Raw genomic sequence first — 23,163 nt, forward strand, 5'->3', positions numbered from 1 at the left:
GTTTCCATTCTACTTTATGTTCCTTCGTTACTACCAACCAAGCTTATTTAATATGCTTTGGAATTCGGAGAAGAACTTATAGCTGGCCAACATGTGAAAGAGTTTTTAAACCTAGAGGTTCTTCTGACTTTAGAATCAGTTGTTATATTACCAGGAAGAGATAAATGCAGGTGTTGGAACATGCCAAAAATCTTGTCAAGAGAATGGATTGTTTCATACAGAAACGAGATGTGGCTTCTGATCCTGGTGGCGCATTTGTTCCAGAGAAATGTGAATTCAGGACCTATGCCGACTATCACTGTGGACCCAGAAGCATTCATGAATATTGTAAGTTGGGATTTTCCAGCTCTGGGGGGAAAGGAAGTACCTTACATGCTTGTTGCTTACGACTGTGTATTATCTGCATTATATATCATATTTATATGTGGTGGTGATTTTTGCAAGTTGAGCATAGTTTTAAATGAATATATTGTCCTGAAAAGAAAACACTAAGCTGGGTGTGAGTGGATGTGGCTTCACCTCGAACAGTTTCAGTAAATTCAGGCAAATAATAATCCCTTTGAGCTTCAAACACAATTTAACTTTTTCTTGAATTCTTAGCTTCATCCTATGAACAGTTAAATGATTGCAGTGTCTTGGGTCAAGCTCAGAGCTATGATTATTTCCATATCATCTGTGCTAATTGTATTCCTCTTCTACTTTTTCCAATATTAGAAAGATGTTATACCTCCTTTCTTACTCTCAGGACAGCCCCTTTTAGCAACATTTTGTGCCATTCTAATCTATTTAATCCTAGTTTGAACTGGTAAATCTGTTGACTGGCAATAAAAGGACCATTATAAATGATAGAGAGGCCTTCCTGTCAGTAAAATTCATGAATGATGTGACCTCTCTAGACAGCTCACAGAATGTTTTTTTGGCTTCTGCTCACATTCTTAGCTGAATTTTAATAACATTCATGATATAGTAATACTTATCCCACAGCAGACATTGTGATGAAAGCTGAAAAGATATTATTTCATCTTCACTGTCGTATGCTATAGATATGACCAAATCAAAGAACTGAGATGAAAGAAGTTAAGCAACTCAAATCAGGCCACATCCCTGGTAGGTGGTAGAACTAGAATTCAAATCTAGGCCTGCCTGAACACACAACTTATAATTGTAACCACTGTGCAACAAATCCTCCCAGGGAAGAAGAGGCTGCCTCCAGCTGAATAAGGTGATTCTCTGTAATGTTCATGCTCCATAGCTTTATCATAGACTTAATATACCTTTATACAGATTTAAGATGCTTTTTACAGAAACTTCCTTGAATGAATTCTAAAACTCTAAATAGGCTTTTGAAATATTCTGAATCTACACACATGCAAATACTGGGAATGGGTTGCCATTTCCTTCTCCAGGGGGCCGTCCCCACCTAGGGGTCAAACTCCCATTTGGTACATTGCAGATGGATTCTTTACCACTGAGCCGTCGGGGAAGCCATATAAATTAGTACTCTGCAGCACTTCTATTCTACTTCACTTAATTTATATGAGAGATTATAAGGATTTTCTATCTTACTTTGACTCTCCATGTACAATTCTCTATGCAGAGTCCAATTTAATGGATTTTAGTCTTAGGGCTCCTGAAGCCTGAGTGTTGTGTAGGTGCTGGGCACACCCAGTGGGTGAGGCCCAGGGAGATTGGCTATATCTACAACTAAAGAGATTCTCTTCACTCAACAACCCAGAAGAATCTGTATGGGAACTTCTAAGGGCCAGAAGGATGTCTCCCAAAGATCTGGCTCAGTGGTAAACAATATGCCTGTCAATGCAGAAGACACTGTAACACAGGCTCAATTCCTGTATCGGAAAGATCCCCTGGAGAAGGAAATGGCTACCCACTCCAGTGTTCTTGCCTGGAAAATGTCTTGGACAGAGGAGCCTGGCAGGCTACAGTTCATAGGGTTGTAAATAATGGGTCATGACTAAGTGTCTGAGCATATACACACACTAATTCATAAGGATATAATTTATCCTATATTTTGGTATACAACTTGCCTCACTCAAGTATTCTTCCAGCTAGTGTTAATTGAGCACCTGTTAGGCCTCAATACTGGGCTAGGCACCAAAGTTAGAGAGATCTAAGCATATCAAAGCCCTGAGTTCATGGAGTTAACAATCCAGCAGAGAAGACAGACACTCAATTATCAACCACAAGAGCAGTGAAATCAAAAAGAAAATATAAAATAGAGAAATTAAGAACGTTTTTCTGAAGAAAGATTTCTTAACCTGAATTCTGAAAGATGAGTAGGAGTTACTTGAAGGGGTAGGAGAGATTTTTAATTACAGTAGTAGCTAATGCTCGTTAAGTCCCTACTATGTACCAGTCAATCTTGTTGGTGTCATATGTGAATTATCTTTTTACATTCTTTGCAGTAATCCCACAGAATGCAAACTATTGCAAAAGCATGTGTGGGTGCTCATGTGTCTTTGAGATCCTACAGGCTGTAGCCTTCTAGGCTCCTCTATCCATGGGATTGTCCCAGCAAGAAAATGGAGTGGATTTCCATTTCCTCCACTAGGGGATATCTTCCTGACTCAGGGATCAAATCTGCATCTCCTGCACTGCAGGCAGATTCTTTATCACCGAGGCACCCGGGAAGCCAAAATAAACTATTGGTGTACCTAATTTATGAACAAATAACCTGAGCAATAGGGACAGGTTAACTAAATTTCCTAAGACCACACAGTTTATGTATTAGTGCAAGAGTCAGGATTTTAAAACTCAAGCGTTGGGACCCCACAGCCTTTTCCTTAACTCCGATGCCCTTTTATCTTATATACTACACTGGCCACTTTGCACCTAGCTTTCTCCTCTCCTGTTCCTTTAAAACCAGCAGCTAATAGGAATAATTCCCTCCTTCTCAAATACTTAGGAGATTTGGCAGCTTTATAGTCTGTTGGCATATTGAGTGCAGCTTTATATTCTACCAATGCATTGGAATTACCTATTTCCTAACCTGAAGTGACTCAGGAATATTTAAGTGCCCCCAATGTTTCTGACATATGCTCAAGTTTTGGAATAAGTGTTCTTGTCCAGTGGTTCTCAAATGTTAGAGTGCATCAGAATTTCCTAAGAGACTTGCTAAGACCCAAATTACTGGACCCTATCCTCGGAGTTTCCAATTCAATAGGTTTGACTGGAAACTGATCATTTTGTGTTTCTACCAATTGTCCAAGTGATGCTATGCTCTTGGCTCAAGGCTACACTTTAAAAACTATCCTTCTAGTTCTATCTCCACATTCAGTTCAGTTCAGTTGCTCAGTCGTGTCCCAGACTTTGCGACTCCATGAATTGCAGCACGCTAGGCCTCCCTGTCCATCACCAACTCCCAGAGTTCACTCAGACTCACATCCATTGAGTCTGTAATGCCATCTAGCCATCTTATCCTCTGTTGTCCCCTTCTCCTCCTGTCCCCAATCCCTCCCAGCATCAGAGTATTTTCCAATGAGTCAACTCTTCGCATGAGGTGGCCAAAGTATTGGAGTTTCACTTTAGCATCATTCTTTCCAAAGAAATCCCAGGGCTGATCTCCTTCAGAATGGACTGGTTGGATCTCCTTGCAGTCCAAGGGACTCTCAAGAGTCTTCTCCAACACCACAGTTCAAAAGCATCAATTCTCCGGCACTCAGCTTTCTTCACAGTCCAACTCTCACATCCATACATGACCACTGGAGAAACCATAGCCTTGACTAGACAGACCTTTGTTGACAAAGTAGTCTCTGCTTTTCAATATGCTATCTAGGTTGGTCATAACTTTTCTTCCAAGGAGTAAGCATCTTTTAATTTCATGGCTGCAGTCACCATCTGCAGTGATTTTGGAGCCCAAAAAAATAAAGTCAGACACTGTTTCCACTGTTTCCCATCTATTTCCCATGAAGTGATGGGACCAGATGCCATGATCTTAATTTTCTGAATGTTGAGTTTTAAGCCAACATTTTCCCTCTCCTTTCACTTTCATCAAGAGGCTTATTAGTTCCTCTTCACTTTCTGCCATAAGGGTGGTGTCGTCTGTATATCTGAGGTTATTGATATTTCTCCTAGCAATCTTGATTCCCACTTATGCTTCTTCCAGCCCATCATTTCTAAGGATGCACTCTGCATAGAAGTTAAATAAACAGGGTGACAATATACAGCCTTGACGAACTCCTTTTCCTATTTGGAACCAGTCTGTTGTCCCATGTCCACTTCTAACTGTTGCTTCCTGACCTGCATACAGATTTCTCAAGAGGCAAGTCAGGTTGTCTAGTATTCCCATCTCTTGAAGAATTTTCCACAGTTGATTGTGATCCACACAAAGGCTTTGGCATAGTCAATAAAGCAGAAAGAGATGTTTTTCTGGAACTCTCTTGCTTTTTCCATGATCCAACAGATGTTGGCAACTTGATCTCTGGTTCCTCTGCCTTTTCTAAAACCAGCTTGAACATCAGGGAGTTCACAGTTCACGTATTGCTGAAGCCTGGCTTGGAGAATTTTGAGTGTTACTTTACTAGCATATGAGATGAGTGCAATTGTGCGGTAGTTTGAGCATTATTTGGCATTGCCTTTCTTTGAGATTGGAATGAAAACTGACCTTTTCCAGTCCTGTGGCCACTGCTGAGTTTTCCAAATTTGTTGGCATATTGAGTGCAGCACTTTCACAGCATCATCTTTCAGGATTTGAAATAGCTCAAATGGAATTCCATCACCTCCACTAGCTTTGTTTGTAGTGATGTTTTCTAAGGCCCACTTGACTTCACATCAGGATGTCTGGCGCTAGGTGAGTGATCACACCATCATGATTACCTGGGTCGTGAAGATCTTTTTTGTACAGTTCTTCCGTGTATTCTTGCCACCTCTTCTTAATATCTTCTGCTTCTGTTAGGTCCATACCATACAAGACGGTAGGTAAGAGGGTAGGTGTTGCAAGAGGGCATCAGAGGGCAGACACACTGAAACCATACTCACAGAAAACTAGTCAATCTAATCACACTAGAACCACAGCCTTGTCTAACTCAATGAAACTAAGCCATGCCCGTGGGGCCACCCAAAATGGGATGGTCATGGTGGAGAGGTCTGACAGAATGTGATCCACTGGAGAAGGAAATGGCAAACCACTTCAGTATTCTTGCCTTGAGAAACCCATGAACAGTAGGAAAAGGGTTTGTAGCTGGCCAATATGCTACTGGAGATCAGTGGAGAAATAACTCCAGAAAGAATGAAGGGATGGAGCCAAAGCAAAAACAATACCCAGCTGTGGGTGTGACTGGTGATAGAAGCAAGGTCCAATGCTGTAAAGAGCAATATTGCATAGGAACCTGGAATGTCAGGTCCATGAATCAAGGCAAATTGGAAGTGGCCAAACAAGAGATGGCAAGAGTGAATGTCGACATTCTAGGACTCAGTGAACTAAAATGGACTTGAATGGGTGAATTTAACTCAGATGGACATTATATCTACTACTGCGGGCAGGAATCCCTCAGAAGAAATGGAGTAGCCATCATGGTCAACAAAAGAGTCTGAAATGCAGTACTTGGATGCAGTCTCAAAAACGACAGAATGATCTCTGTTCGTCTCCAAGGCAAACCATTCAATATCATGGTAGTCCAAATCTATGCCCTGCCAGGGTCCAGCCCCGGTGGATCCAGGGTAATTCGAAAGGGGGACGGCGTGGCAAGGAAAAACTTACTTATTTAGAAATATAAAGAGAGATTAGAAAAAATAGTATAGTGGGAAAATTAGTGGAGAAAAGAGTCTGAATAACTTGGTTTACGTGGAAAACAAATAAAGTTCCAAGACAAGGAACTTGCACCATCTACGTTAGGCCACCAGCGCCCACTTGAATAGTGGAGGGTGCCCCACCTTGGGCTCCCGCTCGCGTATGTCTTAGAAGCCAGGGCAAGTAAGTAAACTCGGAGAGACTCCACGCCCCAGATGGGAATTCAGCCTGAAAAAGAGAGTGAGGGAGAGGGAGAAAGAGAGAGAGAGAGATTCGACATGGAGGAAACCAGTCTTTCCAGTGACTTGCCCATCCTTTATTGTCCGGGAAAGCTTTTTATACTTTTGGTTGTACATAGAGATCAATGGATAATACAAAATTATGCAGCATCAGCAGCCCTGACTCTTATTGAGACCAGGCTTTCTCTCTGCATACCTAGCTATATACACAAGTCTTAGGTGATTTACATCATCTTCCGGCCAGAAGGCCAATTAACATTTTACAACCCTTCTCTGATAAGGGCCTGTTAACCAGAGAAATTATTTGCCTTAATAGTGTTGTTCTTCCCAAAGTCTGGTGCCACTCTCAGAAAGCACTAAATAAAGTTACATTCTTACATAGCAAGGACACAACAATTTATAAGGAAGAAAGAGGAGTACAGTGATTTATAACAAAGAGAAAGTTCATTAGCTCAAAAGTCTAGTGTTGCTAACATCAAAACTACTGTATCCCTTTTTCTATATCCCAATTACATTGATTAATATCCTTCAGGTGCCTAAAAGATAAAGTATATGGAGGCCTGGCAGCAGACATTAACTCAACAAAGAAACCCTTCACCAAACTAATTCTTAGCTCTAAAAGGCTCTATATCTTTAAGATGTTTTAAGCTTCATGCCTCTCACGGTTGGGGGCTGTAAACAATCACAAGTTGTAAAAGTTTCCAACTGTCAGGCAAGTTAGAGAGCCATCAGAGGGATTTGAGCTGAAACATTCCTTTCATATGCAGGAGACCAGTTGGAGCCCTAAGTTAACTTTTTCCAGAGAAAGGTGGTCGGGGATAGCTCCCTGTAATGTCAGAAGAGTATAGTATAGCAGACAGTAAACAGACAGATTTTGGTTTTGGGGTAGATGCTCAGGCAGAGGACCCCTCAAGACCTGATTCACCTTGCTCGTCAGGTCTCTCCACATGACCTTATCATGGGTGGGATCTATGCCCCAACCAGTAACGCTGAAGAAGCTGAAGTTGAACGGTTCTATGAAAACCTACAAGACCTTTTAGAACTAACACCCAAAAAAGATGTCCTTTTCATTATAGGGGACTGGAATGCAAAAGTAGGAAGTCAAGAAACACCTGGAGTAACAGGCAAATTTGGCCTTGGAATACAGAATGAAGCAGGGAAAAGACTAATAGAGTTTTGCCAAGAAAATGCACTGGTCATAGCAAACACCCTCTTCCAACAACACAAGAGAAGACTCTACACATGGACATCACCAGATGGTCAACACCAAAATCAGATTGATTATACTCTTTGCAGCCAAAGATGGAGAAGCTCTATATAGTCAACAAAAACAAAACCAGGAGCTGACTGTGGCTCAGATCATGAACTCCTTATTACCAAATTCAGACTCAAATTGAAGAAAGTAGGGAAAACTACTCGCCTATTCAGGTATGACCTAAATAAAATCCCTTATGATTATACAGTGGAAGTGAGAAATAGATTTAAGGGACTAGGTCTGATAGATAGAGTGCCTGATGAACTATGGATGGAGGTTCGTGACATTGTACAGGAGACAGGGATCAAGACCATCCCCATGGAAAAGAAATGCAAAAAAGCAAAATGTCTGTCTGAGGAGGCCTTACAAATAGCTCTGAAAAGAAGAGAAGTGAAAAGCAAAGGAGAAAAGTAAAGATATAAGCATCTGAATGCTGAGTTCCATAGAATAGCAAGAAGAAATAAGAAAGCCTTCCTCAGTGATCAATGCAAAGAAATAGAGGAAAACAACAGAATGGGAAAGGCTAGAGATTTCCACATTAAAGATAAAGAAAATGAGAACTGGAGAGGGTTTACTTTTTTTAAAAAAAAAAAAAAAACAACAATAACCTAATTAGCTAGTGAGAAGCAAGGAATTTCTTGTCTATTTCTTCCATGCTCAAGAAATCTACTTTTTACTTTATAATCATTGAGAACATAACCATACAGAACTGAACTAAAAAAAAATTTTTTTTTGCTTTTTCTGTAGAGTGAAATCATCCAACATAAAGGTTATCCTTGTGAGGAGTATGAAGTCTTAACAGAAGATGGATATATCCTTTCTGTTAACAGGATTCCTCAAGGCCTCGTGCAACTTAAGAAGACAGGTATGATTTCCCCTATATTATCCCAACATCGCAGTCTTCCCTACAGTAAAGAATTCCTTGTGATATGAGTATGTAGAAAGAAACATGGAATTTTGGTGCAGACTGGGCCCATTATGCCAGCCAGAAGGTGGCTTCAGCTCCTTCTTAATTCCCATCACCACCGTCCCACTCCCAAGTATCTCGAATAAACAGTGAGGTATGGTTGTGGTTGTTGTTGTTGTGTTTGGCTGTGCTGAGCACACAGGCTTTCTCTACTTGCAGCACACAGGTTTAGTTGCCCCTCAGCGTGTGGGATCTTAGTTCCCTGACCAGGGATTGAATCCACATCCCCTGCATTGGAGGGGGAATTCTTAACCACTGGACCACTAGGGAAGTCTCTAAACACAGCATTTGCTTTTCAAAAAACACCTTCAAGAAAAGCTTATTTTTTATCCCTTCTAGTAATTAATTCATTCCCCCCAATCCCTCCTATATAGATATTCTAGAATATCCCCTGATGATCTCTTAAATAGATCACTGCAAACCTTGCTCACAAAGAATATAAACTCCAACATGGCATCTGATATCCACCCTAGCACATATATTTCCCATCCAGATAGTCTTATAAGTATCCTGTAAATATTTCAGATGTTGCTTAGCTTTTCACTAGTCTTTTAAAGAACTGAGCACTATATGTATATTTTAAGGTTTTGGTGCATGTTTCCATTGCTCTTACAATCCCTTTTTTTAAATAATGATTTTCAGCCACTGTTGGCTTTTAAGAAATTCACTTTCATTACTAATTAAAGTGTACCCATCCTTCAGCTACATTTGGCTCTATTCCTTTTAAAAGGCTAGAGCTATATTTACAGCAGCAACTACATTATCTGTCATGAGTGCTGCTGCTGCTAAGTCACTTCAGTCGTGTCCGACTCTATGCAACCCCATAGATGGCAGCCCACCAGGCTCCCCCATATCTGGGATTCTCCAGGCAAGAACACTGGAGTGGGTTGCCATCTCCTTCTCCAATGCATGAAAGTGAAAAGTGAAAGTGAAGTTGCTCAGTCATATCCAACTCTTAGCGACCCCATGGACTGCAGCCTACCAGGCTCCTCCATCCATAGGATTTTCCAGGCAAGAGTACTGGAGTGGGGTGCCATTGCCTTAGTACAGATAATTTAATTTCTTACTGTCTTCTTTCATATACCAGGTACAATGCTAAATTCATTTACATTAATGCCATTTAGCTTTCATAATAATCTGAAGAAACTGCCACTCACAGAGGTTAAATTACCTCGAGAATCTCTGCTAGTACTTGCTAGTATGTTGGAAAACCTGCACTCAAATTAAGATTCCTCTCTTAACTAGGACCAGAAAATGCTGAATGAATGCTATTTGGCTTTGGTATAAAGAAGCTTCAGGGTTCTATTTTACTCTAATTTACATTTGTACAGCTTTTTCAAACAATATATTTTCATTTTATTTTATTTTTTTCTTTGGAGTATAATTATTTTATAATGTTGTTACTTTCTGCTGTACAAGGAAGTGAATCAGCTTGATGTATACATACATCCCCACCCTCTTGGACTTCCCTTCCTCCCTACCCCAATCCCACCTCTCCTAGGTCATCACGGAGCACCAAGCTGAGCTCCCTGTACTATAAAGCGGGTTCCCACTAGCTATCTATTTTACACATGGTGGGAGCCTGGCGAGCTAAGTCCATGGGGTCACACAGAGTCGAACACGACTGAGCAGCTAAGCACAGCACACAGCACAGTGTGTATATATCAAGCCTAATCTCAAAATTCATCCCACCCCTCCTTCCCCCTCCCCCATGTCCAAGTATCAATTCTCTAAGTCTGTATCTCTCTCTATTCCTGACCTGCAAATAGATATATCTGTACCATTTTCCTAGATCCCACATATATGCATTGTGAAGTGAGTCTCTCAGTCCTGTCTGATTCTTTGTGACCCCATGGACTATGGAATTCTCCAAGCCAGAATAATGGAGTGGGTAGCCTTTCCCTTCTCCAGGGGATCTTTCCAAGAGATTGAACCCAGGTCTCCCATATAGCAGATTCTTTACCAGCTGAGCCACAAGGGAAGCCCACATATGTACATTGTTATATGATATTTGATTTTCTCTGACTTACTTCACTCTGCATGACAGACTCTAGGTCCATCCACATCTCAACAAATGGCCCAATTTTGTTTCTTTTTATGACTAATATTCTATTGTGTATATATACCACACCATCTCTATCCATTCCTCTCTTGATGGACATTTGGGTTGCCTCCACATCCTGGCTATTGTAAACAGTACTTCAATGAATTTTGGGGTACACGTGTCCTTTTAAACTATGGTTTTCTACTGGGGAGGGTGTGGCGAAAAGGGAACTCTTTTGCACTGTTGGTGGGAATGTGCAGCTTTTTTTCACACCAGGTAAATAGCTGTGCTTTATATATGTCCAGCATGCCCTTACGTCAGTGCTTTTGAACTTACAGTTCTCTCTCTGGACCGCAGTTCCATCAGATACCCATGCAGTTTTCTCTGGCCTCTCTCTTTCAGCTCTTTTGCCATGTTCTTCCTAACCAGTCTGTTCAAAATAACAAACCCTTGCCAACTATGGAGATCTGGCCCTTTATCCTGATTACTTTTCCTTATAGCCCTTAACACCATTGATATGATAGATATTTCCTCGTTTGTTTATTAACTGTCTCTTCCAACCAGGATGTAAACTCAGCAAGAAACTTTATCAGTTTTATTCAAGGGTATAACCAGTGCCTAAAATAGTACCAAGCACATGGCAGGTGCCAAATATATGTGGAATGAATGAATGAATATTTTATAAATAAATGAATAGCCTGGAGATGGAAAGAACTTTTTCACTAAGCCCCCCGAATCCTAGAGGGAAAGCAAGCCACAGTTCTTCCAAGCAATCAGGAGACTGCCGCGTTTCATAAGCTTAAGGGGTTACCTGCAGCACCTGTTCAGGGATGGAGATTGTTTTCTTAAATACTGTTTATTTAGACTGTTCCCTCATTGCCCAGGCAATTGGAGTTCAAGGTGAAAGTGAAAGTCACTCAGTCATGTCCAAATCTTTGCGACTCCGTGGACTACATAGTACATGGAATTCTCCAGGCCAGAATACTGGGGTGGGCGGCCGTTTCCTTCTCCAGGGGATCTTCCCACGCCATAGATGGAATCCAGGTCTCCCGCGTTGCAGGCGGATTCCTTACCAACTGAGCTATCGGGTGCAGAATACTCCCCTCTAGTGGCTGATATTGTTCCTGCAGCTCCCGTTGGCCTCTTCAAGGAAGAAATCTCCCAGCAATGACGGAGAAGGATTTCTCACCATCTCTTCAAAAAGAGGGCCGATAAAATTCATAGTGAAACAACTGAAAGATGTCTATAAGTTTGTGACAAAAGCCTTTTTTAAATTTTGTTTTCTCAAATAATCATTGTTAGCTTCAAATATTTACATCAAGAGGTAACATAGGCTGGGCCGTCTTCAGAAACGATAGATCTTTCAGCAGCCCTTACACACTCACCTGCTAGCTATAATTTAAATGAAAGCCCATGACTCAAGGGGATATTTGAAATAAAATAAATCATTTCTAAGCCAATTCATTCACTAGGTGAACCATAAGTACAAAGCGTACTGCTAAGGAGAACCAAGCTGGCCTCAATCATGGGAAATGTCCTTAGCGTTCCAAAGAGGAGCACTGATTCTCCTTGATTTGATCACCTCATGTTAAGGTCATCTCCTTGAAGGTTAAGAGGATGAACTCAAGGACCAGACATAAAGGAAAGCCTAAAATAATTCTGAGTTCCTTTATCCTGGCCTTGCAGTAGCAGCCCTCGAGTTCTCTCTCCAGAAGCATAAAATGAGGCAAATGGCATTCATGAAGACTGCCCAGATGCTGAATGAGTTTTCTCTAGAAAGGCCTTTGTCTTATATGGAGGCTCTGAATATGGACTGAGTATGGACTCAGTTCACTGATAAGAACTCAGTTTACTGAATGACAAGAGCTACTATCTTTTAAGAAGTCAGGCATTTCCATTTTGGCAATATTTAGCAGCAATGATGACTTTGCTAAGGTGGTGTCTGCTGTTTTTCTACCATAAAGTTCATATTCTTCACTCTGGAATTCATAAATAATTTGTGAGGAGATATTTTCAAGACAAGTAAATATCCTATATCTCTTCAAACTTTTACCCACTAGTTTTAGCATCCATGGATGAATTTATAACACCATCCAAGTTTCCATATTCCCTGGTGGCTCACACAGTAAAGAATCTGCCTGCAATGCAGGAAACCTGGGTTCGATCCCTGGGTCAGGAAGATCAATGGCAACCCACTTCAGTATTCTTGCCTGGAGAATTCCATGAACAGATGAGCCTGGCAGGCTACAGTCCAGAGAGTCACAAAGGTCGGACACAAGTGAATGACACTTTCACACACATGCTGTTAACTAAGAGTTTTTTTCTTCCATAATTACTTGTTTATTTTTTTGTTGGTGTCATTGTTAACTCATACATTTTTAATTTATTCAGTGGGATGTAATTTATATCATCATTATTTATTTTGATGTTAAAAATTTCACATGTTTAACAGTTGAAATTCCTTCAAGTTGGCTTGCCAGTCCTCTTGATATGAAAGACCTATAATAATTAAGCCATTAAGTGTATGGTGTATGGGTGTATACATATGTGTGTGTATAAATATCATAATATTTATAATTATACAAGTGTATGTTTATGTATTATTTATATAGTAAATATATATAGCCTGATGAACTATGGAATGAGGTTCGTGACATTGCACAGGAGACAAGGATCAAGACCGTCCCCATGGAAAAGAAATGCAAAAAAGCAAAATGGCTGTCTGGGGAGGCCTTACAAATAGCTGTGAAAAGAAGAGAAGCAAAAAGCAAATGAGAAAAGGAAAGATATAAACATCTGAATGCAGAGTTCCAAAGAATAGCAAGAAGAGATAAGAAAGCCTTCTTCAGTGATCAATGCAAAGAAATAGAGGAAAAAAACAGAATGGGAAAGACCAGAGATCTCTTCAAGAAATTAGAGATACCAAGGGAACATTTCATGCAAAGATGGGCTCGATAAAGGACAGAAATGGTAGGGACCTAACAGAAGTAGAAGATATTAAGAAGAGGTGGCAAGAATACACAGAAGAACTGTACAAAAAGATCTTCACGACCCAGATAATCACAATGGTGTGATTACTCATCTAGAGCCAGACATCCTGGAATGTGAAGTCAAGTGGGCCTTAGAAAGCATCACTATGAACAAAGCTAGTGGAGGTGATGGAATTCCATTTGAGCTATTTCAAATCCTGAAAGATGATGCTGTGAAAGTGCTGCACTCAATATGCCAACAAATTTGGAAAACTCAGCAGTGGCCACAGGACTGGAAAAGGTCAGTTTTCATACCAATCCCAAAGAAAGGCAATGCCAAAGAATGTTCAAACAACCGCACAATTGCACTCATCTCACATGCTAGTAAAGTAATGCTCAAAATTCTCCAAGCCAGGCTTCAACAATATGTGAACCGTACACTTCCAGATGTTCAAGCTGGTTTTAGAAAAGGCAGAGGAACCAGAGATCAAATTGCCAACATCCGCTGGATCATGGAAAAAGCAAGAGAGTTCTAGAAAAACATCTATTTCTGCTTTATGGACTATGCCAAAGCCTTTGACTGTGTGGATCACAAGAAACTGTGGAAAATTCTGAGAGAGATGAGAATACCAGACTGCCTAACCTGCCTCTTGAGAAATCTGTATGCAGGCCAGGAAGCAACAGTTAGAACTGGACATGGAACAACGACTGGTTCCAAAGAGGAAAAGGAGTACGTCAAGGCTGGATATTGCCACCCTGCTTATTTAACTTCTATGCAGAGTACATCATGAGAAACGCTGGGCTGGAAGAAGCATAAGTGGGAATCAAGATTGCCAGGAGAAATATCAATCACCTCAGATATGCAGATGACACCACCCTTATGGCAGAAAATGAAGAGGAACTAAAAAGCCTCTTGATGAAAGTGGAAGAGGAGAGTGAAAATGTTGGCTTAAAGCTCGACATTCAGAAAACGAAGATCATGGCATCTGGTCCCATCACTTCATGGCAAATAGATGGGGAAACAGTGGAAACAGTGGCAGACTTTATTTTTGGGGGCTCCAAAATCACTGCAGATGGTGACTGCAGCCATGAAATTAAAAGACGCTTACTCCTTGGAAGAAAAGTTATGACCAACCTAGATAGCATATTGAAAAGCAGACATTACTTTGCCAACTAAGGTCCATCTACTCAAGGCTATGGTTTTTCCAGTGGTCATGTATGGATGTGAGAGTTGGACTGTGAAGAAGGCTGAGCACCGAAGAACTGATTCTTTTGAACTGTGGTGTTGGAGAAAACTCTTGAGAGTCCCTTGGACTGCAAGGAGATACAACCAGTCCATTCTGAAGGAGATCAGCCCTGGTATTTCTTTGGAAGGAATGATGCTAAAGCTGAAACTCCAGGACTTTGGCCACCTCATGCGAAGAGTTGATTCATTGGAAAAGACTTTGATGCTGGGAGGAATTGGGGGCAGGAGGAGAAGAGGACGACAGAGGATGAGATGGCTGGCTGGCATCACAGGCTCAATGGACGTGAGTCTGAGTGAACTTCGGGAGTTGGTGATGGACAGGGAGGCCTGGCATGCTGTATTTCATGGGGTCACAAAGAGTTGGACACGACTGAGTGACTGAACTGAGCTAATATAAGTGTATATATTAATAGTATTTCAATAATTTATATACTTTATAATCCTAGTTTTAAATTGTGTATTAATTTTATTGCTCAGTCACTAAGTCATGTCTGACTCTTTACAGCCCATAGTATACATTATTGATATTATGATATTAATATGCACATATATTTATGTATAATTTTATAATATAGCTTATCAAAATATAATGACATTATTTTCTAATTTATATATTATAGTTATAATTATATATAATTAAATTAATCGTTATACTATACGTTCTTCCTGGGGCACTTCCAATATCCTTTGACCCCAGGCAAGTCTAATGATAATGGTAACTACACAAAAGCAATATTAGAAGGCAAGCGCTATTGATTCTTTCTCTGTGCCAGACATTCTGCCATCTGCTTCTTGTGCACTATTTTACTTAATCATAACAAAAATACTATTTTCTTCATGAGGAAATCAAGGCAGAAAGGTTAAGTAACTGGCCAAGGTAATCAAGTTAGCAAGCAGCTGAATCGAGGTTTGAACACAGGTCTGTCTAACTTTAAACCTTCAAACACATTAAGGGATAAGGCAGGTGCAGAACATTACATGCTGTTGAAATTCACTTTTTTGTAGGTCCCAGACCTGTGGTGTTACTGCAGCATGGCCTGTTGGGAGATGCTAGCAACTGGATTTCCAACCTGCCCAACAACAGCCTGGGCTTCATTCTGGCAGATGCTGGTTTTGACGTGTGGCTGGGAAACAGCAGAGGAAACACTTGGTCTCGGAAGCACAAGACCCTCTCCATAGACCAAGATGAGTTCTGGGCTTTCAGGTATATGTAAATCTTGAGAGTGAAGGTGGGCATGGATATCTGGGAGAACTGAGTAAAGAATTAGAGCTCCTGGTATTGGGATAATTTACTTTGGTTGGCCCATCAATATCACAACACTATGTCCCCCAGTTGTCATAGTTGACTAGTGATTCTCTAGGGGCAGTTAACTGAGTTCCCCAAGTAGGAGGTTGGTATGGCCAGTGGGGTAAGGTGATGGAGACTGGGATGGGAGAAACGTAGGTCCATTTCCTTGTAGGCGGATATCCTGGGACTGACTCTTCCCTAAGTGATGACTCCCACCCCCAGAAGAAGATGAGGACAGGCAATGTTAAAGATATAAGGAGAATGAATAAGCCTTAGGGGCCGTCAATTTGGTTACTGTATCTCTCACACTCTTACAGAAGTTTTTTAATGTTTTTATTTGAATGATCTGTTGATATTCAACTTGCTGTTTATCCATTTCACCAGAGAAGGGACCCTGCAGCATCTTTAATACATTTCATATCAAGAATCTGCATAGGAATTCTCTGGCAGTCCCGTCGTTCAGACTTCATGCTCCCACTGAGGGCAGTATGGGTTTAATCCCTGGTGGGGAACTAAGATCCTGCAGGTCGCCTGGCATGGCCAAAAAAAAAAAAAAAAAAACAATCTGGTTGGCCCCATGCTATTCTGCTAGTCGAATAACAAGGACACCTCCACCAGGAGGTGGAGCTTGTGCTCACTAAATGTTGATTAAGATGGTTATTTCTCTTTGATAATATCTAGCGAAACTTAGCAGCAGCAGCAGCGAAAACAGCAGTTTGCTAACAGCCCATGATCCCAGAGGCACCCACGCACCATGGGTTTGAAACAAGTCCATCCTGTTGTGAGGAGCACAGTAACAAGCTGATGGATGGGGCTGACAACTCAAGGGTGTTTGTAAACCCTGGAGGGCTTCTTTTGTTTGTTTCTGGTTATAATTTTTCATTTAACTTTGTCTTTTCCCCTTGTAGCTATGATGAGATGGCTAGGTTTGACCTTCCTGCAGTCATGAACTTTATTTTGCAGAAAACGGGCCAAGAAAAGATTTATTATGTCGGCTATTCACAGGGCACCACCATGGGTAGGTTCCAAAAAAAATCAGGTTTGTATATTCAGGAGAAATATGAGCGTATATGAGCACAGCCAGGCCAGGCATCACACACTTCTCTCAGATCTGGCTTCTTCAGGGCCGTGAGATTCTGATTTCTCCCTGCCCACCCTCCTGCCCCACAACATGCAAATATCAGCTTAGACAGAGAGTATGCAGGTGCTTTTGAAACAGACACAGAGTATTTCAAATATAACGGCCATGCTCTGGCTGTCTGTGATAGTATTTTCCTCCCGAAGGCTCTAGAAAGATTGTCCCTTTGCAATCTGGGGTATTCGTCTCTATTTTATAAGTATGGAAACTGAGGCACAGACTGACTTTACCAATATCCCAGACCTAGTCTATGGGCAGAAATAAGAACTGGAATCCAGTTCACTGAACATTTCTACTAGTGTGTGTGGAAGTCGCTCAGTCGTGTCTGACTCTTTGCAACCCCATGGACTATACAGTCCATGGAATTCTCCGGGCCAGAATATTGGAGTGGGTAGCTGTTCCCTTCTCTAGGAGATCCTCCCAACCCAGGGACTGAACCCAGGTCTCCCACATTGCAGGCAGATTCTTTAGCAGCTGAGCCACCAGGGAAGCCCAAGAATACTGGAATGGGTAACCTATGCCTTCTCCAGCAAATCTTCCCAACCCAGGAATCGAACCAGGGTCTCCTGCACTGCAGGTGGATTTTTTTCCTACCTGAGCTACTGTGTTCCAATTTGGGCTCCAGAAAAGCTGGAGATCCAAGAAAACTAGCAAAACTCTGTTATCTCAATACCCATTATGTTAGAGAACATGCTTTTTATCAATAAACAAGAAAATATCTTTCATCCTTGATGTCTCTCACTATAAAGATGTATGAAAAATACCTCACAAGCATCTGAGAATTAAGTAAGATCCATGAAAGTCTCCTGCAAAGTGTCTAACATATAGTGGCTTCTCAATATACATATTTTCTCAAAATCCATATTATTGGATTCAATAATTTAATAATTCACTGAGAACCTAGTAATGGGCAGCAAGTATCCTATACGTCAGAGGAAGCTCAGAGATGTGGTTGCTGCCATTGTTTTTGCCTGTCAAGGAGCTTATAGTTTCTCAAGAGAGTTAGAACACACATAATTCAGTTCAGTTCAGTTCAGTCTCTCAGTTGTGTCCATTAGCACACATAATTACTGAGCTACTAAACAACAAAACAATTACTGAAACATCTTGATAGAAGTAAAATACGCATTTTATTCACTCTAGGATATTCGATGTCCATGTTGACATATTTCTTTTTTGCAGGCTTTATTGCATTTTCCACCATGCCAGAGCTGGCTCAGAAAATAAAAATGTATTTTGCTTTAGCACCCATAGCTACTATTAAATATGCAAAAAGCCCTGGGACCAAATTTTTGCTGCTGCCAGATATGATGATCAAGGTATGTGACTCCTCAGAAAATTCCTTGCCTATACACAAGAGTTTTCCAGCCCATTGGCTAGGAAATACACTTTTACATTAGAGACACTTCTTTTTTCCTATAATGACTATTTCATTTCATGTTTTTACAGGGATTGTTTGGCAAAAGAGAATTTCTCTACCAGACCCGATTTCTTAGACAGTTTGTTATTTACCTTTGTGGCCAGGTGATTATGGATCAGATTTGTAGCAACATCATCTTACTCCTGGGAGGATTTAATGCAAAGAATATGAACATGGTAAGTGGCAGCCTAGTCAATTCTCAGTGTCCCAGAACAAAGCAAACAATTATTAGTCTCCCTCCTTGAGGGTGAGCTAACGCCAGGAAAGATTTAGGGAAGTGATGCTCCAAGAAACTCAGTTTTCTTCAAATCAGAATACTATGCAAAAAATACTTCAACATGGGCTGAGTCAAGTTTAACATGATGACACATTAACTCCATAGATTCAAGATTGAAGAGGTCTGAAAGCAGCCTTACTATAGTGAATTAACATCTGCAAAAATATGTGATTAGAACCCATAAGTCAAAAGGGAAAACTGCTGTGCACCATCCATGTCTTCTTTTTACTCAGACTTTCCCGGTTTGTAGTTCAAGTTCTGTGATAGGCTGCCTGGGAGTTTCAGTCTGGCTAAGACAGCTTCCCAGGGCTTCCCAGGTGGTGTTAGTGGTAAAGAACTTGCCTGCCAATGCAGGAGATGTAAGAGACACAGGTTTGGTCCCTGGGTTGGGAAGATCCCCTGGTGGAGGGCATGGCAACCCACTCCAGTATTCATGCTTGGAGAATCCTGTAAACAGAGAAGCCTGGCAGTTTATGGCCCATAGAATTGCAAAGAGTCAGACACAACTGAAGCAACTTAGCACAGACAAGGCATAGTATGACATTTGGCAAGTATGACAGTGGGTTCCCCAGGAAGCATACTCTGAGATGGAGATTTGTGTGCAGAATGATTCAGGCTATGGCCTTGGGATAACAACACATAGGAAAGGGAAGGCAACAGGACTTGGTAGATCAAAAAAGTCCAACTGAGATGTAGCCTTAGTGAGAACCTCAGTTGACTGCCGGGAGCCAACATGAGGAATCCCGCCCGTAGCAAAGGTTATGAGGAAGGAAGCCAGACATACGCAAAGGCGTGATCTGACCTCAGGGGTTCCCCCTGGGTTTTCCTGAACATCTACCCCCAAAAACCAGAGTCTGCCTGCCTTATTGTACTGTGCTTTCCACTCTTCTGCCTCTAAAAGGAATTAACTTAGGGCTCCAGTTAACAGTCTCCTGCATATAAAAAGAATGTCTTGGCTTAAACCCCTTTGATAGCTTTCTAACTTACCTGACCGGTCTGCCCAGACTTTTATAACTTGTGAATTGTTTATAGCCCCTCAATGGTGAGAGGCACAAAGCTTGAAGCATCTTAAAGATACAAAGCCTTTTTCTAAAGAGCTAAAAATTATATTGGTGACGGGTTTCACTGTTGAGTCAATGACTGCTTCCAGGCCTCCATATTCTTTATCTTTTAGGCACCTGAAGGATACTAATCAATGTAATTGGAATACAGAAAAAGGAATATAGTAGTTTTGACGTTAGCAACACTAGACTTTTGAGTTAATTACTTTTCTCTTTGTTATAAATCACTGCACTCCTTTTCCTTGTTATAAATTGTTATGTCCTTCCTATGTAAGAATGTAACTTTATTTAGTGCTTTCTGAGAGTGGCACCAGACTTTGGGAAGAACAACACTTTTAAGACAAATAAGTCTCTGGTTGACAAACCCTTATCAGAAAAGGGCTGTAAAATGTTAATTGGCCTTCTGGCCTGAAGATGATGTAAATCACCTAAGACTTGTATATACAACTAGGTATGCAGAGAGAAAACCTGGTCTCGATAAGAGTCAGGGCTGCTGATGCTGCATAATTTTGTATTATCCATTGATCTCTATGTAAAATCAAAAGTATGTAAGGCCTTTCCGGACAAAAGAGGATGGGCAAGTCACTGGAAAGACTGGTTTCCCCCGTGTCTTCTTTTCTTACTCTATTTTCAGGCTGAATTCCCATCTGGGGCATGGAGGCTTGCCATGTCTACTTACATGCCCCAGCTTCTAAGATCCATGATAGAGGGAGCCCAAAGCGGGGCACCTTCCACTATTCAAACAGGCACCAGTGGCCTAACGTAGATGGTGCAAAGCTCTTGTCCTGAGGTTTTATTAGTTCTCCATGGAAACCAAGTTATTCAGCCTCTTTTCTCTACTAATTTTTCTACTATACTCTTTCTTTATAATCTCTTTTTATATTTCTAAATAAATAAGTTTTTCCTCGCCACGCCATCCCTGCTTTGAATTACCGTGGATCCACGAGGACTGGACCCCGGCAGTTGACCCTCTAGGGATCTGTAAAGATGGGATGATCCTTCAGAATTGTCCCAAGTTAGCATGAGAGGGCTGGGTCTTTATAACCCCCACATCAAATAGTCATTTAATGCAGACAGCACCAGTCATGGGGAGATGGGCAGTGCAGCTCTCTGCAGAGGGGACAGTTCCCCAAGGACACCAGACAGCAGAGGGCTATCTGTCAACAGTTGGAGGAACATGTTTTTAATTCCTGAAGATTGTTTTGCCTTTTTTTAATCAAAAATATGATGAACAGCTATCATTTGATAAGCATTTTATTGTATGTCAGGCTATTATTCCCTATAATAACCCTATGAGACAGGTATTATCAATATTCCCACTTTACAGATTAATAACCTGTCATTTAGTGGATTAAGCTATGCTCTTAATTTCTCCTAAAAATTAAACAGCAGAAGTGAGATTTGAATGCAATCTCAGTTTTTGCATCTTTATCCTTAATTACTTTAGGAAAACTTTTTAAAAGGTAAAGTCAGATGTCTAATGAGAAGCTTTTCTCAGATGAAAAATTTAGGTGCCTGGGATAGGTTTAGGGACATTTTTAAATTATCTGCATATGTAGTTTTCTATTTCATGGATAAATGCTGAGACTTTAATGATGTTCCCTTTTCTGAGTTTGACACCCTGAAGATTTGATCTTAACAAGGTGCAAATCTTGTGAGTTTTTCCATTCATGTCCCACAAACTACTCATACTTTGTTACAGAGCCGAGCAAATGTCTATGTTGCTCATACTCCTTCAGGAACATCTGTGCAAAATATCCTGCACTGGAGCCAGGTAAGGATGCTGAATTTGTAGTCTTTGTTTAAGGTGTTTGTGCAGTTTGTCTGGAAAAGTCAACGCTCTTCGGACAGCCCAGGAGTTGTTTCACCTTTATTCCAAGATGACACGTGATTCTGCCAACACTATTTCAACTGTGAGTTTGATCTAGAACATTGAAACTTTTCAAAATATGGGAGGAAAGGATTGGCCCTAGGACATCTTTAGTAGACTTCTGAAAATGTGAATTCAGACGGTCCAGGTGAGACCTTCTCAGTCCCTAGCCACCTCAAAGATGAGACTGGAGATAGGCTTTTCCAGCAGGACGGCATGGTCAAAAAAAAAATGCAAACGCAGGTCTAATTCCCCAAAGAGGTTTCCAGGGAAGTCCTTTGTGCTGCAGATTTCACCTGTAGCCGAGGAAGGAATGTCCTGATTAATAGTTACAGGAACTCTCTCTAGGCACAGTGTGGTGAGTTTGTTCTGCATTGGTTCAAGGAACAACATGACTGGTAATTATTCTTTCACATGTGAAGAAGCAACAAAACTGATATTGCTCATTAGAGATGATACTACAGAGTGACCCCAATTGGCTGTGGGAATAAAAATGCACATAGGACAGAGAGTTAGAACCTCACCAACCTTAGATTCTCACCTATTAAAAATACCCCTGGAGAAGGGAATGCCACCCACTCCAGTATTCTTGCCTGGAGAATTCCATGGAAGAGGAGCCTGGTGGACTCTAAAGTCCATGGGGCTGCAAAAGAGTCAGACATGACTGAGCAGCTAATGTATATACATATATACTAAAAATACTACTTTGTTTTTTAAAAATGAGAGACTTTTAACTCAACAAAAAGTTGTAATAGTTATGATGACATTAATAAATCATAAATATTGGTACTGTCCATTTTTCTAATTTAGAACCTAGTCAAATTGTTCTTCAAAGGTCATTGTTATATTTTAGTAGATGTGTGTGAGAGCAGGAGAAAGAGAGAGAGAAGAATGGGGAGAGGCATTTTATCATCAAAATCAAAGACTTCTAAACTGGATTAAGTGTTGGTCCTCTTCTTCCAGAGTCACTACATTGCACAACTGTACGGGGTACTCTCCCACTGTAGGTTTGTGCAGGATATCCACCTACACAGACTATGATGGGAATACACTTCCCGGGGTTGTATAATATGGTGGTCAAGTTCTATAGCTCATTTTTCTTCCTGAAGGACCTTATTCTTGTCTTTACAGTCTCCTGAAGATTATCCTGAAGTTGAATGGAAAGCAGCTTCAGGCTTTATTCTCTGCTTCCCTCATAACTGCAGATTTGGCAGCAGTTTCCACCCTTCCTCCCATCTTTACCCCTTAACACATTTGAATGCCATCTAAATTTTTGTTTCCTTTTAGGCAATGAATTCTGGGGAACTCCGGGCATTTGACTGGGGCAGTGAGACCAAAAATCTGGAAAAAGGAAATCAGGTAAGAAAATCGAATACCATTTGCTGAAAACATATCCTTTTGAAATGCATGAGAGAAAAGTTATCCTGGCAGTTTATTCTAGAAATGCAAATAAAGTACAAGAAATCAAGTAGAATAGAATACTACTCACCCTTAAAAAAAAAGAATGTAATAATGCCATTTGCAGCAATATGGATGCACCCAGAGATTATCACACTAAGTGAAGCATGTCAGAAAAAGAAAGAAAAATACCATATGTTATCACTTATATGTGGCATCTAAAATATGTCACGAATGAACTTATC

General features: G+C 40.8%; 1 protein-coding gene across 1 annotated transcript in view; it reads left to right on the forward strand.

Annotated features, from left to right (window-relative positions):
• LIPM (lipase family member M) overlaps window positions 1-23,163 on the forward strand; it is a 26,049-nt gene continuing 2,886 nt past the window's right edge. The window contains exons 1-8 of the mRNA XM_004020016.6: window positions 1-327; window positions 7,988-8,105; window positions 15,472-15,670; window positions 16,663-16,772; window positions 18,075-18,211; window positions 18,342-18,488; window positions 21,353-21,424; window positions 22,808-22,879. Of these exons, the coding sequence (XP_004020065.4) occupies window positions 181-327; window positions 7,988-8,105; window positions 15,472-15,670; window positions 16,663-16,772; window positions 18,075-18,211; window positions 18,342-18,488; window positions 21,353-21,424; window positions 22,808-22,879 (1,002 nt within the window). The 5' untranslated portion in view covers window positions 1-180. The remainder of the gene's footprint in view (window positions 328-7,987; window positions 8,106-15,471; window positions 15,671-16,662; window positions 16,773-18,074; window positions 18,212-18,341; window positions 18,489-21,352; window positions 21,425-22,807; window positions 22,880-23,163) is intronic.

The sequence above is a fragment of the Ovis aries genome, chromosome 22, assembly GCF_016772045.2.
Source record: "Ovis aries strain OAR_USU_Benz2616 breed Rambouillet chromosome 22, ARS-UI_Ramb_v3.0, whole genome shotgun sequence".
NCBI classification, from domain to species: domain Eukaryota; kingdom Metazoa; phylum Chordata; class Mammalia; order Artiodactyla; family Bovidae; genus Ovis; species Ovis aries.